Source organism: Ascaphus truei, chromosome 7 (genome assembly GCF_040206685.1).
Source record: "Ascaphus truei isolate aAscTru1 chromosome 7, aAscTru1.hap1, whole genome shotgun sequence".
NCBI classification, from domain to species: Eukaryota; Metazoa; Chordata; class Amphibia; order Anura; family Ascaphidae; genus Ascaphus; species Ascaphus truei.
Window position 1 is genome coordinate 73,301,781 of NC_134489.1, and position 17,425 is coordinate 73,319,205.

Sequence of the window (17,425 nt, forward strand, 5' to 3'; positions counted from 1 at the left end):
ATAACTGTGCCCAGGACATACTTGAAAACGAGCGGTAACTCAATGTATTCCTGGTAAAATATTTTATAAATCAGTCTGAGAGGCACACAGACAGCCTAGGTGACAGTGAGAATGATTTAAGAGCGAGCCTGAGACTCGCAGATGGGGAGAGAGGAGGCTTGTAGGAGAAAGCTTCAGAAACGCATCCCCCTACCCGCAAAGAGGTGTGTTATGAGAAGAGTCTAGTGTTGTACTGAGTCCTGAAATTTACTGGGTATATGAGCCAATTTGCAGGTCAGGTGGCTTTGGCTTACCCTCAGCCGGCAGCGGAGGGTGAGGAGGACCGCGGCGACATCGTAGGAGCAGCAGCAGATGTCCTGGTGGCAGTGACAACGGCAGAGGTCCTTGTTCAGCCGGCGGGAGCAGCAGGAACGCAGCTGATGCTGGTGGGAGCCATGTGACCGGAGCAGGAGCGTTCCTATTGGCTGTCAAATAGAAATGCTCCAGTCACATGGCTCGCCGGCTCCCACAAGCATCAGATGTATACTGTGTTCTTGCTGCTCCCGCCGGCTGAAAAAGGACCTCTGCTGCTGTCACCGCCACCAGGATGTCTGCTGCTGCTCCCACGATGTCTCCGTGGTCCTCCTCACCCTCTGTCGCCGGCTGCAGGTAAGAGTTGAAGTCGCTTTCAGCTGCTCTGAAATTACCCGGTGCCGAGCACAGCCCCCTGCTGCCAGGTCCGGGTAAGTTTCGGGTAGCTGGAAAAAGCACAAGGTAATTTCCGGGTACTCGGTACATCACTAGAAGACGCCACAGTAACGACAGATTCTGATACTTGTTGGGCTGTTTAAAGCACATCCAACAGGATAACCGATAGCTGGGAGGCTCTTTCCTGTAACTTCAGTATCCTTTGAGATTAGCCTAAGGGGCTTCTACATTGGATGCTGGGAGTAGATAAGTTACAACAGTGCTGTGTCCTAATTTTGTGGTATGTGTTTGTATCTAAAACACACACACACACACACACACACACACACGACGATTTCAAGCCTGAATAATAAAGATGCTATATTATCTATATACATATAGATTCAGTATGTAATTAGTTAAAATAAGTGCTTTTAGTATTGGAAATTATATTGGAAAATGATTAGCTGCCTCTGCAAAGATGAGGCATAAATCAGTCTGAAGACAGGCAGGTACAGAAATATATTTTGACTTCAGAATCTATTTTGTTTTATTAATTTCCATTTTGTATGAAACTTGGTGTGTTTACGGTCTGCTGAGTTGAATAATATAGTCATGAGTTTTTTGGAATCAAAGTTTAGTTAAATAAGTTATTTAGACAATACACAAGATCTAATCTTCAAAGATTAGGAACACCGTTAATCCTATAGTTACTTAGTGACCGAATAAAGAGGATTTCGTAATTCAAAGTAAATATTGCTAAATGAAGAAACCGTGTTCTAATGTTGATGATTGACTAAGAAGATTGGGCTGACAGTGAGAAAAACAGGTGATTTCTATGTGAAGACTGTTGTTTTTAAAGGAAAATGTATAAAGATCAGAATCATTTCACATTACCAAGCTAAGGATTCTCCACTCTATAACATAATTCTATATTCCTGATGTAACTGACTGAAATTATGATCTAATAGATGTTTTCTATAGATGTCTCTGAATAAATTGGTTATTTTCTCAGACTGTGGACTATATACCGTGCTATATATTGAAAGGTGGGACATTTACTTTGCACCCATCTAATTGAGCAAATCTTCACTCATCTCGTCTGTTTTTTCAAGGAGTCCAATTGTGTACTAAGGGAGGAAGGACTCTGACCCTGCCACAGCGCACATAGACTTTGGAAATAGTGGTTACATTACTATTATTAGGAGCCTTTTTTTTGTTTGCAGCGGGAGATTAAGGATATTGGTGAGGCTGGTGGTGGGTGCTATGTTCAACTACTTGAGAAATTATCCCTGTGAAGTATCTGTGAAACTAAGATCGATCAGGTTTCCATCAAAGTGGCCAGCGACCACCATCTACAATAGTGTTCACTGTCCAGCCCCCCAAACCACCACCAGTTGCACCACCTTGAGACTTGCTGGCCAACGTATCAACATAATTTATTTATAAAATGTATTACCAGGAAGTTATACATTAAGACTTGCCTCTCATTTTCAAGTATGTCCTGGGCACAGATTTTATGATGACAAATACATGATTACATTAAGTGAACAGGATTATACACCATATGTAAAGACATTGCATGACAGTTAAAGATAATAATATATGTTATAGGCCTATGTAACCGTTGCAGACCAGATTAAAATGTGCAGCTGTAGTTTTGAAAGAACTTACACTGGTGGTGGCTTTGAGAGTCTCTGTTCCAGTTGTGAGGTGCACGGTAAGAGAAGGATGAGCGGCAGGATACTTGGGACCATGATCAGTCTTTTGAAGTCAGATCTCAGTTTGTATGTGCTGGTGTGGTAGTGGTGAGGAGATTGTTCAGATAGGCGGATAGCTCGACCAGAAAGTATTGCAAGACAAGAAAGATGAACTTTGGCCATCACTTGAGTCTAGGCACAATTGAGTTCTTTGGCATTTTGCAGTGATGTGTGTTATAGTTACAATGGAGGACAATTGAGCATATGAAGTTGAAAAGAGTGTCAAATTTGCCAAGGTGACTTTGGGGTGCTTCACCATATACTATGTCCCCATAGTCGATAATTGGCATTAGCATCTGCTGTGCGATGCGCTTTCTGACCAGCTGGCTTGCAGAGGATTTGTTCCTATAAAGTGCATCTAGTTTGGCATAGATTTGTATGTGAGGATGCAAAGTCTGACTGACAGACCATATGTCAAGGACTTGGTGAGACCCTGGCTGAAATCATATGATTACCAGTGCCATCTCTACTAGTACCAACCACCACCAAGCCAGGTTGTTCACGCCCTGGACCTTAAACACTACCACCATCTAAGTGCACCTGTGTGCAAACTTTTTCCAAATGGGGCCACACAATAATATCTACTCTAAGGGCCTGGGGGAAGGAGGGACACCTAATGGAGGATGCTGTCAGTGATAAGTGCACACTGGCTGTTTAGTCTCTTTACACTTCCGTTTCGCCTGCAGCTTGATGCTCCTCCCGTGATCAACGGGGTCAAAGGTAAACACTAAAATTAAAAAGCACACAGAGAAACAATTTCAATATAAAAAACGGTACTTTAATCCCACACAAAGGTGGTGGGGGGGGGGGAGAAAACAATAGTTGTCAAAGCTGGGAAAAAGAAAGTCCTGTTGAGTAGTTGGAGCAGCTACAACTACAAACGCAGGCAACTGATCATGGCGTCCTCATGGTGGGGGGGGGGGTGTACACATGATGCCGGTATCCGTTGTCATGCAGTACTGAATGTACACTCTGCCTCTACACTTTTCGCATTGATTGAACGCTTCATCTGGGGGTGAGTGAGTACTCCTGGAGGGGGTGTATTTGTACCACTCCAATAATTATTGGAAGAATGCCCACCTGTTTTTTTTTTTAGTGGAGTGGTACAAATACACCCCCATGAGGACGCCGTGATCAGTTGCCTGCGTTTGTAGTTGTAGCTGCTATGGCTTCTCAACAGGACTTTTGTTTTCTCCCCCCCCCCTTTGTGTGGGGTTACCATCTTGCTGAAGTTAACATTTATGACCTGATTGGGAGACAGAGCATTATTTTATTGTAAGTTTTGTTACTTGATATTTTTTACTTTTTTTTTTTAAATTGAAATTGTTTCTCCGTGTGCTTTTTTTCTTTAATTTTAGCATAATGGAGGAAGCCAACCCTGTGTATCCCTCTAAAACGTTCCTGTGTCGCAAGATGCACTGTGGAATGATTCCTCAACATGTATTGTTCCAGGATGGCTTCTCTTCCATCAGCCATGAACCCACCCCCACTAATCTGGTTTCTTACAGAATGGGCAACCCTTTCTAAACTGTGCCCAGAAGTAAGGTTTCAATTGTCTCCCACTTTTAGTCCCTGGACCAGCCTCTGTTCTCGGTCCCAGTTCATGCTGTGATGGTGGTAGTACAACTGGTGGTGGTAGTGATGGGAAATGTGGAGACCATACTGGTTCATGAGATGAATAATTGCCTGTCATCATGACCCTAGGTCTACGACTTCTTCTAGTTTGGGTGGTGGCTCTCCTAGGTGATAACCATGGTGGCAGCCCTCTAGCCTGTGTAGAGGAAGAGTGCTGGCTGTAGTGTCCAAGTCCCCCCCCCTTTTTTTTTTTTTTTGTAACAATTTTTTTTATTGGACACGTTCACATATTAATGTACATACAGAAACGTCATGAGCCCATAACATTTCAGCTCAATACAATCAGATAGCTACCAATAACATTTTCCCTTTTTTCTATAGGGGGAAAGAGAGAGAGAGAGAGAGGGGGGGGGGGATAGAAGGAGAAAAACAAGTGGGGGGGGGGGGAATGGATGGATAGGTGGGGGTGGGGGGTTCGCCCAGAGGCTTCCTTGATACTCTCTCCTGGGGGCAGGGGGGTACTAAAGTTCCAGAAGGTTGACCTTTGTGGGCTTTATCTCTCTAACCAGGGGTCCCAAGTGTTCCAAAACTGAGGCATCTTCTTTTGGAGCATAGCCGTTAGCTTTTCCATAGTCATGACCTCATTTATTCTTCTAACTACTGTAGTTCTCGAGGGGGCCTTAATCTGTTTCCAGGCGGCCGCTATAGAGCATCTGGCCACTGTCAGCATGGCCGTGATCAGCCTAGACATTGGCGGAGGAAGGTCCTCAATGGGTTTGCTCAGCACCAGGGTCAGAGGATCCAGGGGAAGGGGGAACCCCGTGACCTCGTAGATAAGCGTCTGGTTCATGGTCCAGTACCTCTGAATCTCCGGACATGACCACCAAATGTGGGCCATGTCCAGGTCCCCCTTTTAACAATTCAGATGGCCATACGAACCGTGTCACTAAATATTGTGTATTGGACCTTTCCTGAACCATGCATGGTTTCCTGGGGTAGCAGATCAAAATATGTTCACGCCCAGAATGATGTGGCTATCTTACGAGAAGGGGTTTCCCCTGAGGACACTGTTCTGCTGTCTTCTAGCTTCCTTCTCCTTGGTCGTCGTCATCCTCCCTGTAGTTCTCAACAGTAGCACGACTCCCTTGTAAGGATCCGTCATCCGCGCCCCTACCGGCACGCTCTCTACTCACCTAGACCCGAGATCGGGTGTGCTGCCTCCTGCAGCACATCTCACGGACCAACCATTGCCAGGGTACCTCCTAGGGGCGCGTGCGGATCTCACTCGGCTTCTAATGCCACCTCCGCTGGCCCCGCCTCCATCCTGTGCTCCTGCAGTGTCGGACCGTCGCGCAGCGCAAACCCGCTATGCGTGGCATGCGCGCAAAGTCTATCTCGTTCCGCTGCACAATAGGATTCACCTGTTTTTGTTTCCAGCGGCCAAGCATACTAGGGAGAATGCTTACTCTTCATTGGCCTGTTCTCCCTATATTTGCTCAGTCTGCCCTCTGGCACATTGGCTGAGCATAACCTTGTGTATGTGTGCTGTGTTCACTACAGTCCCGGCTGTGCCTTGCCTGTTTTTGTCCAGAGTTCCTGACCTTGCCTGTTTTTGGATTCCGCACTTTTTCACTCCTGACCCGGCTTACCAACGACGATCCGTACCTCTCCATTCCGACCGTGGCTAAGTACCTGCAACGATCCGTATCTCTATAATCCAGACCTCGGCAAGTATCATTTACCATCCTGACTTCTCCTACTCCGACCTGGCTACTTCGACCAATCTACACTCCAGACGCGCCCACGCGGCTGTGGGTTGGTGTTTATCAAATCCCCACCTCGGCCTCGCGGTAACGCCTTGTTTGTGGTGAGCGCATCGTTACATCCCCTTGGTAGTGGCCTGACCTTGTCCCTCATCTCCTCAACTGCCCAGATGGTTTGCTGTGTGGGGTGTCAGTATGCTGAGTTCATATCAGTCGCAATGGTTGAAAATTGACACATTGCCAGGCAGCCATAAACTGCAGAATTTTAAATGGTGGTGTAAGCGAGACTGAGCACAGCAAAAAAGGTGAAGGGCTGGGGGCAGGTAAAAAGTTGAATTATTTAATAGGCATAATAGCCACACAAAAAACAAAAATAGGTCCTCAGAGGACCTGTTTTTGTGTGGCTATTATGCCTATTAAATAATTCAACTTTTTACCTGCCCCAGTCCTTCACCTTTTTTTTGCTGTTCTCAGTCTCGCTTACACCACTATACTTTTGTACCTTTCATCTGGATTGAAGCACATGCATCGGAACCAGGCTAAACGATCTGTACCGTGAGTACTGCTACAAATTTTGGCATACAGTTGACCTACTTATTCTAAGCCAGTGTGGTCACGGTTCTCCGCTCACCTACACGGAGCGGGGAGGAAGTGACCTTCGCATTCCTAGGGAGGGCTCCGTTAACATGGGGCCAATTCGTGGGCAGCCAGGGCCATGTTTTTTTCTCCCCCCCCCACCTACTTTTCTTTGACATCCTCTATCATATACATCAGGGCTTATCAAAATGGATTACTAACTTTTCATTCTTCGCCTATCTATGATGGTTCTGAACTTTTTTCATATATGAACTATACATGGCTTCACATTTTTATGTATATATGTACTCCTCGATCCACCCAGTTTTTGAAGCACCACCAGGGATTATTTCCCACTTTGCAGAATTTTGGAAACAAGTGTGTACAAAATGTACAAAACAAACATAGATTTTTTATGGCACTCTAGTTTTTTGGACTCCCATATCAAATCTAATATGGGATCTCAAACTTGCAGGTCGAGTAGGATCCTTGAGACTCCAGAGGGCTTTAGAACTGTTTCCTAGAGCTGTATTGTGCAGCATTTTTATATTTTCTGTAGTGTAAGGCTGCGAATATATAGTTGCTCCACGCGCAAAACCTGTACTGAGGACCGGGGAGGCGTGGCCGTTAGTGGTACACCCTCATTGGCAGAAATGCGCACATGCGGTGGCGCGGCAATGACAAAATTCTTTGTCTTGCCGAAAAACACACACGCTCTATGGACGGCATCACGAGGATACATTTGTTCCGGTGTCGCACTACGCCGCCACTATAATCGCAGCCTAAGATTAACAACCCTTTCATCTTTTCACATCTGGCACAGTGGACTGTATGAGTTTTTGAAAATGCCTACGCTTGGTCCTAGGTTTTAAGAAAAGAGGACAGGACCTTCAAATTATAAAACTGTTTTACTTTGGCTCAAAATCCATGCATAGTGATGAACACCTCCTTTCAGGGCAGAGGGGTATGAAAACCTTGCTTTGCAATGTGTTTACTGCTTCACTGACACAGAAGGGCCTAAAGTTGTACAGTTAAGCTATTCTAAAACAGCCTTTCATGGGGGTTAAAACTGCTGGTAGACAGAAGATGCAAATGCCTTTGCCCTAAAATATCAGACCTGAAAGACTAATATTTGGCTTGAAAGTCACATTTATTCTAAATAGAATGCAATTGCCTATATGTAATTTTAGGCCGCGCTTATGGCGACAGCGTCAAAACAAATGTATTGGCGCTGTTGCGTGCGCTTATAGTAGGAGCGGCGCAACAGCTTGGTCGCGATTTCTGGAAGTCACTTCAAATTTTTTTTATTTTCCAGCCATCGCCGGCACTATAGGCGTGGACTTACTCAAGGCTGCAAGTTTTAAGGAGGAGAAATACATATACACAAGGATCCCTTGTATCGTGGCATTGAGTTTGTTGTGGGAGAATGCAGTTTAAAACCCAAGACTGAGGGCCCTCTTCTGTATCTGCAGGAGGGGCTGTTCTGGCCATTCTCAGTAGAAAATTTGCATTGTAGTCTGTGGGGATAGTCGGACGAGAACGGCCGGTCTGGGACATTTGGTTGCCGACATTTTGCCGTGGCCAAATGACCGTCGGCGCTTGGCTACAACTTGCTTCTCTGCTAAAGTAAGTTTCCAGCCTTGATCCTTACCCTAAAACCCTGAATGTTAACCCCTAATACTAATGCTACCCTATATTCTAAAAAGCTTAACCGCTTACCCTAAAAATCCTTAAGTTAACTCCTGACCCAAACCACTGGAACCCATTAAACGTACCTTATTGTAGAAGTGACTGATCGGCTGTGCAGAGGGTCAGTCTGCGGCCAAACACCGGTGATTATTTGTTCGCGACGAAGTAGCCGCAACCAAATGTCTCATTCCTCGAATGGCTGCTTCAGCAGAAATAGAAATATCCCCGTAAATGTTCTGGACAAGTAACTTTATGGCCCTGTGGTTTAGACACATTAGGTGTGTGTGTGTGCAATTCTATAAACTGCGGTACACAAAGTTTTAGAAAATGACAAGTGTATATTGTTCAGTAGGTAAAACAAACATGCTCGTTATCCAATCGTTGCAGAATTTATACATAATTTAAAAAAAAATTTTATCCTGGGGTACAATATCTGTAAATAAAGAACTATAAAGTTACCGTTGTAGATCTTGTGCCATCTTGCTTTGAGGTCTTTCATCAGAGACCATAACCCTAATAACAAGACTGTTGCTCCTCTACAAAGGTTCAACAACATGTTTTATGTGTCTTGGTTGGGACATTAAAATTAAAGTTAACCACTCTTTGCAACTCTGTATTGATATTATATTATATATTTCCATCCTGAACACTTTATTATGTTTCTATGCTTAGAAACTGTGTGCTTAAGTGATCAACTCCATATGTTTTTGAGTCTAGCTAGTTTTTAAAAGCAATTTTATTTTAATGTCTATGTGGTAGTAACATGATTTGGTAGAGCAAGAGTTTCGTTCAACGAAATATGGGTTTAAAAATGTACATGTAATCTTTGCTTTATAAGTTGATTAAGTGAGAGAGTTTGATTAACAGAACACTGAGTAGAAGCACAGGTTGTGTAGTTTATGTACTAGCACTAACTCTCGATCAATGTTATGTATCAAACAAAAGCTATAAAAGAAACTCCTTTGAAAATTGTTACAGTACAAGTTGTGTATCCCTATGAAAATCAATAAAAAAATGTGAAACAAAAAAAAATGCTCATGTAGCCGTTTTGTGAACTTTAGCAACAATGAGCATGTTAGACTTGTCAGTTGTGTCCATTGATCAAAGAAATGCATTGTAGAATCTTCCTGCAGCACAAGGTTTGAGGAACCTGGACTAGATGTATTACAATTGAGCCCAATAATATATAAATTACTATTTGGTGCTATAAATATAATAAAACGTTTTGAATTTAGTCCTTCCTTACGTGTGTTTTTTTTTTTTTTAATTATATATTAACCCCCACCCCCTTAATAGCAATCGCACCATTTTTAAATTCTGTTGTTAGATTCTGGATTTCTGTTGCTGACAATTTTTCTCCATGAGAAGTAAAAAGTGGCTGCTGCTATTGACACCCTTTAAGACAATGGAGGTTGCCAAGGTAACAGCTGATGCTAGTGAAATACTAAACAGGTGAAATGAGAACCACGTGAACTCTCAGGTTATGCTATGATTTTTGGGGGTCAGGTTGCTGCTTTACTGTGATTTTAATGTCTTTTATTTTTTATGTGTGTTGATAGGACGTCATGCAGTTTCATGCATCGTAACACCATTTAATCGACACCGGTGAAAGGAAAAAACATGGACATCATCTCAGGGCAAATTTTTAAGAACCTCTCCTCGTCCATCAATATGACCCAAGCCCTTGGAGATTCTGGGGATCCGGCAAATGGCACCAGTGGTACTCCGTCTATGTCAATAAACAGGCTTTTCCCTGCCTTGCTGGAATGTTTTGGCATCATCCTGTGTGGATACATTGCAGGAAGAGCCAATGTCATCACGGCGACTCAGGCCAAGGGGCTGGGCAGCTATGTCTCCCGTTTCGCACTTCCTGCACTGTTGTTCAAAAATATGGTGGTGCTGAATTTCTCCAATGTCAACTGGTCCTTTCTGTTCAGCATCATCATTGCCAAAGCTTCAGTGTTCCTCATAGTCTGTGTGTTAACATTATTAGTGGCAAATCCAGAGAGTCGATTCAGCAAAGCCGGACTCTTCTCTATATTTGCAACTCAAAGCAATGACTTTGCACTAGGGTATCCCATAGGTAAGTGATCTTGTGTATTCCTGTATACTGAGAGTTCTAATGTTTCAGAGATACTCCACAAATGCATCTAAATTGTCTTGTCTGGAACATTAGGCGCCCCATAGTTATTTTTAAAACTACATACAATAAGGTCAATACATTTTTCATTTTAGGTACGGCCACGGTCTCCACCTTCCCGTTTTTTTTGTTTTTGTGTTTTTTTGTTTTTTTTAACCAGGGTAGAAACCAAGGGGGTTACCAGATTACATTTATATAACAGATGTCACAAAGGTAATTTCAGTGGAGTACACCGTGGTTCATGAAGTAATACAAAGAAATGTTTAACAGACTTTAAAAACACCCGCATGAAGGATGGAGTTCCCCCTCCATATAGTAAAAATAAATAAAGTTCTGCTTTGATGTTTTGCTGTGCTGTTTTAGAGGGGCATCCCAGGTAACAGATCCATACAAGTTAAACGAATGTATGGAAGAATAATATTTTGACATTATTTCTATGCATGGCTATAACCAGGCTTTTGCTTTCCATAACTATACCAGTCATGTTTTTGTATTTCATTGCCGTGTGTGTGTGTGTGTGTAACAAATTTTTCCTTCGAACTTTCCTTAATGCTGAAACTGTAATTTCTTTGTTTAGCTGGGCCCCTCGTCATTATCTGTTACCCCCTTCCCCCCCCCCCTCCCTCATGTAGAGTCAGAGACATACCAGCATTCGGCCTTGAGAAAGATGAGGTAGAGTAGCACATGAGTTTTCTTTTTTGCTGAATCGGCTAAAATATATGGCAACAAGTAACTACAAGAAAAACAGGATAAAGAAAAGTAGGATGCCCGATTAAGTCATATGGGCAGACATTGCAAAATTATGTATGCCTGCCCCTTCTTCTGGTATAAGATAGCGTGCTTAGAGCCTATAGTGCGGTGCCTTTGTGATAAGTCAGACAGCAATGTTTTGATTTGCATTATGCACTGTTGCAAGCAACTGCTGAAATAGTTTTTCAACAGATTGTTTTTGCCTAAAAAGAATACGTGTGGGACTGTCTTGTTTTTTTTTTTCCTCGACAAATGCCTTCCTTTTTGATAGATTCAATCTCCTTTATGTAAAACAATTACTAGTTTGTGTCCCGTGAAAAATAAATATATTTTTTGTTTTTTTAAAAATTCCAGCTAAAATAAAAAAATTTTTTATCGTATGCTCTTTGTCCTTTGTGTTTGTTTGACTAGTGGCAAACCACAAGCAAAAGAATGAAACAATAAAATCAATTTACATGTACATTGTAGGATTGATTTTAAGCATGATTACATTTGTTAGAAAAGAAAATATGAGGATTTCCCCCTTAAACATTGGTGTGCTGAAAGCTTGGTGACACCGGTGTGCCACTGGTGTTCCAGATCTCGGCCACTCCAATCACTACACCACGCTGGCAGGCCCCACATGATGTGACCAGAAGTCATTCGGTGAATGTGATCTCCCCGTTGAAAACTAGCATGATGGCCTTCGTATGTTCTAGGGCCCCTCGAGTTCTGGCACTTAAGGCTGTATTTTATAGTAAGGGCTACAATGACCTGACCGCGTGACGACAGCCGTCGCAGTCCCTATAGTGTTTCCTGCACTCTGGTGCAGGAGAGGGCGACCAGGGGGCCTCAATTACTGAACCGCTCACTTGCCACATACGTCACACGCCAATCAAGTCAAAATCCTTTGACTTCCAACAACCGCGTGAGTGGTCGCGTCCAATATGGGTACCACGGATGGATTGCATGTACTTTCTACGGCGCTGCGCAACGTCGCAGTTGCCGTAGCCAGTACTATAAACGCAGCCTAAGACATTCAGGCTGCGTCTTGGGACACTCGAGGGGTTAGAGGAGCAAGCCACCATAACTAACTCATTTTTCTTTTTGCATGATTGGCGAGTCCTCCAGAGTTGCATCACATTATTCTTGGTACCAGGGACCCGCCAGTTCCTTAGATACTTACTGGTGTTACACCCTGGTGTATTTATGTGTTTTTATTTATTTTTTAATTTGTGTAAATAGCCACCCATTAAGCCACAACCAGTGATGTTGTAGCTTCTATTGGCCCAAGATTTGGCAGCCTTTTTGTTTCCTCTGAGGGAGATTTAAACCCAATAAGTATCTTGGAAACCAAGGGGTCCCCAATGCAGAAAATAGTGGTGTTTGGTTCAGGGTAACCCCTGGTTCCCACTGTTAAAAATAGGAGGAACTGCTTTTTTTTAGTGTGTACTTTGAATGCAGCAATAAAAAAAAATGGTTGAAACCACGTACTAATGTAATTTGCTTCCTTATGAAAATTCCAGTTCTTCTTCTGTTCGTGACATTGTGGTCATCGCATGGCATCATTACCGCCCCGCTCTTCCCCCTCCAAACATTCTGGCACCGACAATATCAAATGGTTCTCTATGATTGAAGCAAAACAATCTGGAAATATGTAGAGTTGCTACTAATGTGCTTTCTTTTCTTATCTTGTAGTTGAAGCCTTGTACCAAACCACATATCCTGAATACCTTCAGTACATATACCTGGTGGCTCCTGTCTCTCTGCTAATGCTCAATCCCTTGGGTTTCATTTTCTGCGAGATCCAGAAATGGAGAGAGAATCCGAACACTTCCCAGAGCAAAATAAAGATCGTAGGATGTTCCCTCCTCCGCGTCTTCCAAAACCCCATTGTATTTATGGTATTTATAGGCATTGCCTTTAACTTTGCACTTGGCCAGAAGATCCCGGTTTACTTGGAAAACTTCCTGGACGGGTTGGCCAGCTCCTTCTCTGGCTCGGCTCTGTTTTACCTTGGTCTCACCATGGTTGGCCAGACTGCAAAGCTCAAGAAATCTTCATTTGTGGCATTGCTGCTGCTTATCACTGCAAAACTGTGAGTATGATTGATTGTGCCTTTCTGAATGATGAGATATGGGCATTTGTTACAACATTGTAAAACGTTATCTGTTTGACAAAGTAATTAGCATTGCAGAGACTTCTGTTCTCGGCATATAGGCTTCTTCGCAGCTTCCTTTTGCATTACAATATATGCAAGACTATGTGGGCCATGGGTCAAAATGAAAGGGAACCCTTCCTATAGTTTCTTTGTGTGCCTGCATTAAGTGTAATGAACTCGCCAGTCGATTTTATTATTTATTTTTTCTTCTATATGACTCCGATTTCTTTATTGGGGGGGATGTAAAGAATATGAAGAGACATTATGGCCCAAAACACAGACACTTTTATTTTTTATTTTATTTTTAATTTATTTTTTATATATCTCTATTTGTGTGTAATTCCTCCCAACTGCCCAAATAGCTTCCTGACCAGCATGGCAAACGGGGGGTGAAACACATTGATATGTGGATGTTGAATTTAAGAGCAAATGCAATTGTGAGCTTTTTCTGTTTACTTAAGCAGACCATTTCCTGTTCCTATGTGGGTTTTGTTTTTACTTAAATATGCAGTTTTATGTTTATGGGGGCGGGAGGGGAGGATGTATCTGTCTATACACTTTTTTTTTATCCAAGCATTCTTCTCCAGTTTCTGTCTAGAAGCTCCACTAAGGCCATTGGTGGGTGTGACATTGTGGTACTATTAGACTCCTGTGTCTGTGAAAGCTCATATCATCAGGGAGATTTTGGAGACCATGTTCAAAGGACATACATTGGGATCAGGGAACTTTCATCAGGTTAAATGTTGCCACTGTTGACTGAATTGCTTAGGGAGGAGCAGCAATTCTAGTAAAGGTGCTAGAGTCCCACACTTCAGGAATTGTAGTAATTTTTATTTATAGTACCAAATATGTACAATGCATTTTACAGGGATATTATACAAGACCTAATGGAGAGAGAACATTACAAACACTGGGGGAAATTAGTCCCTTTCCCCAAGGGCTTATAATCTAAATAGTGATTTGGAGCTTTGAGAGAATCGGGTAAACAAATCACAGGTTTACCTGATTTCCATATAGCAGGGATGGCCAACTTGTGGCCCAAGGGCTGCATGCGGCCCTTCAGTGCATCATGTGCGGCCCCTGAAGGGGAAAAAACAAAACCGGAGCTCTGAGTGCAGAGAGACCATAGAGACATGGAAGAGAAACCAGAGTGCTCCCAAGCCAGGTCCTCTCCTGAGTTCCTATGGACTAGCGACCCCCTGGTGGGCTCCGAAGCTTCACAGGGTACAGCGAATATACACCCTGTCTGCTGAGAGCTCCATGTGGTGCTGGCTGTGGAGACTGGAGAGCAAGGTAGGGACAATTGCTCCCATTCCCATCTCTCCGATGTCACCCTCTCTCTTCCCCCTCACCATGTCACCCCCTCTTTTTCCCCCTCCCACTGTTATACTCTGCACTATACACTGACACAGAGTGTAACTTGATGGCACTACACACTGACACGGCCAGGTGATGCTCTGTGCCAGTGTATACAAGTATTAATTAGAATTGTTGTCTTATTGTGGCCCTTTGATAATGAGGCAGGTAAATTCTGGCTCCAATTCTGTCAGATTAGCCACCCCTGCCATACAGGCATAGAAGGTCGCTGCACTGTCCTACATTATTATAGGTGGTGTGCATATAAAGCGGTTTCTTGTCATAGATGCAGTTTAAACCCAGTTAGCCTCACTTACTTAATGCACATTACTTTGTCATTTACATTTTTACCCCTGCTTATACTTAAAAATTAAAAGCCGTCAACAGAACAGGTTTCTGGTGTACTATAACTGCAGCAGTCCTGCTTCATTTAAGAGCAATGCATTACTATGATGCTGCTTATAATAAGGGTTACATACAGATTTTTTTTTCCTCCACTATAATTATTATGGCACTTCTGTTGTAACTGCCCTGTAGCTCATAAATAGCACATACAGTGCTTTGTACATGTTAACCCTTTAGGCACCGCAGACATGTCACGCACCCCATGCTGTGGGCTGCAGCGTTTTTGTTTCCTCTCTACGCAGTGGAATAAATACATAAGATCGTATAATATTAGTAGTGTAGGACCTACTGAAATGGGTGTAGTGTGACATGGTTGTAGGCTTAACATATTTTGGTCAAAGTATTGAACAAGCCATATTTTGCAGAGAGAAGATGCATAAAATCCATAGTAAAGTGCACAAATAATTTGTCATATTTGATGTAGCATTGGGGCCTTTTTGTCTTTTATTGCTTAAGGGTCATTGATCTGTCGCCCTTGTTTATTGGCTCACTTCCCGTTGTTGTCGTATTCGTACATCGTATTCTATGCATTGCAGGCTCCTCCAGCAGCAGAGTTGGATAAACAATAATGCAATAGAATATAGTAGCATACCATTTAATTTGGTAACTGATCTAAAACACCTATCTACGTGTCCCTCTAATAACCAGGTTTTTGTTTCTTTTTACTTTACACTTCTTGTTGCAGACTTGTATTGCCGCTTATCTGCAGGGAAATGGTGGAGCTGTTGGACAAGAATAGCAACGCAGTAAACCACACCAGCTTATCAAACTATGCATTTCTATACGGGGTCTTCCCAGTGGCCCCTGGAGTCGCTATCTTTGCAAACCAGTTCAACATGGAAGTAGAGATTGTACGTGTTGTGAAACTACCGTTTCCTAAATATCCGACCAATTTTGTGGCATTGCAAGCATAACATTTGTGATTTTAGATTTTATTGTAGGACAGGTAGATATTCTGTCAATTGTTTTGCAGGCTTCAAAGTAAAGCAGAAGTTCGGATTTGCTTTATTTTCCAGTTTGTACATTTCCCCTAAAGTATGAACTTCTGTTTTTTATCCATGCACAATCCACTTCTGTGGTTGTTATATTTAGAGGTTTAGATGTCTGAAGGCGAGTAACTAAGCACTGATCAGTGATATCCGAGCTTGTGCCTGTGTTCACTGCCTTTCAAATAACTTTGAATCGAGCTCTGGTATCGCTTATCGGAGCTTAGTGAATCCTGACATGTATCATGCCGAAAGTGGTGCAATTCCTGGGCAAAAAAACTGCACCAGTTTTTCACTGATGGCAATCGTGTTATTTTTTTCTTTGATACATCTGGTATATTTGGGTTTTTCCCAGAATTGCACCTCCTTTTGGATCTCTTATCTTTCTATATCCCTTTTAACGGGGATATATACAAGTATTTTCAATCGGGTTTGAAACCTTTACTGTTTGTCTTTAAACTGAAGCAAGCGTGTGATATTGTATATTGTTTCTATCTCCACCAGTGGTAATCACATTCATTCTTCCAGTAAGAGACCCAACTAGGATATGGAACTTAACATTCAGTAACACAAACGAAAAGCAGGCGATCAGGGAACTAAAAAACAAACCGTAGTCTCTTATTATATTGTATTAAAACCTTTCCAAGACCACTTTCAAAAAATGTATATATTAAAATACCATTTTTTTTTTTATGCCGGAGTCGCAAGATTTAACTCTGTAAGCATGTCCCTTTTAAGCTGAGACTGTCCCACACATGAGGTGTAAGGAAAGCTTTCCATGAACATGTGATCGGCTTTTATAAGAAGCCATTAAGCACATCTTAAAATGTTTGGAAGCTTTTGTTAAATGCATTTTGGGGTTAAATATTCTTATATGTAGTCTGACTTGGAGGCATCTGCTGGTTTCACTTAAAGCAGCAGAACAGGCTGCATTGCATTTTAAATTCTTGCTTTTAAAAAAAAATGTTTTATTACAGGTTTGAAGTAGGAGGTCTCCGAAGCTGGACTGTTAATTTCCGCTTCAGGGATCCCCCTGCTTCCAGATACTCCTAGGGGTGTCCGTATCTATGCAGTGTGTGCCTACCATAATGGTGGCTTTAAGTGTCCCGAAGATCAATAGGAAGCGTTGTGGCTTCCTATTGGCCAGCGTAACCGGGACATTTAAACTTCACAGGGATACTGGCACCAATATGTAGGGAAGTATCGCTGGAAGCAGGGGGTTCTGGAGCTGAAATTAATACAGTTCAGCTCCAGAGACCACCTGCTTCAAGCCTGTAATAAAAAAATAAATAAAAATGCTGCTTTCATTTTTGATTTTATATGTAAATTGCTTACAATGTATGCAGCACTATATATAGAATTTTTCAGGAACCAATATCAGACACTGTGAGATCACGTATCCAAGGTCGTAAAGAGCTGACACTTCCTTTTTGAAGCAGGTCAATCCAGTTTGAATCCCAGTGACTCAGCTACAGTATTACTTCTGCGCACACACACACACCAACACAACCCATATACAAAGCACGGTTTGCGCTTGAATTTATTTTTCCATGCCACTATTAAATATTGTAAGAAGTGTGTTAACATGGTCAACAGTGCAATAACCTTTTAAGTGAACA

At 42.5% G+C, this 17,425-nt stretch overlaps 1 protein-coding gene across 3 annotated transcripts in view; it reads left to right on the forward strand.

Annotated features, from left to right (window-relative positions):
* Positions 1-17,425, forward strand: part of GPR155 (G protein-coupled receptor 155) — a 48,793-nt gene that overhangs the window by 14,751 nt on the left and 16,617 nt on the right. For all 3 annotated transcript variants that reach the window (XM_075609032.1, XM_075609030.1, XM_075609031.1), the window contains exons 2-4: positions 9,589-10,112; positions 12,597-12,996; positions 15,506-15,671. In XM_075609032.1, the coding sequence (XP_075465147.1) occupies positions 9,650-10,112; positions 12,597-12,996; positions 15,506-15,671 (1,029 nt within the window). In that variant the 5' untranslated portion in view covers positions 9,589-9,649. The remainder of the gene's footprint in view (positions 1-9,588; positions 10,113-12,596; positions 12,997-15,505; positions 15,672-17,425) is intronic.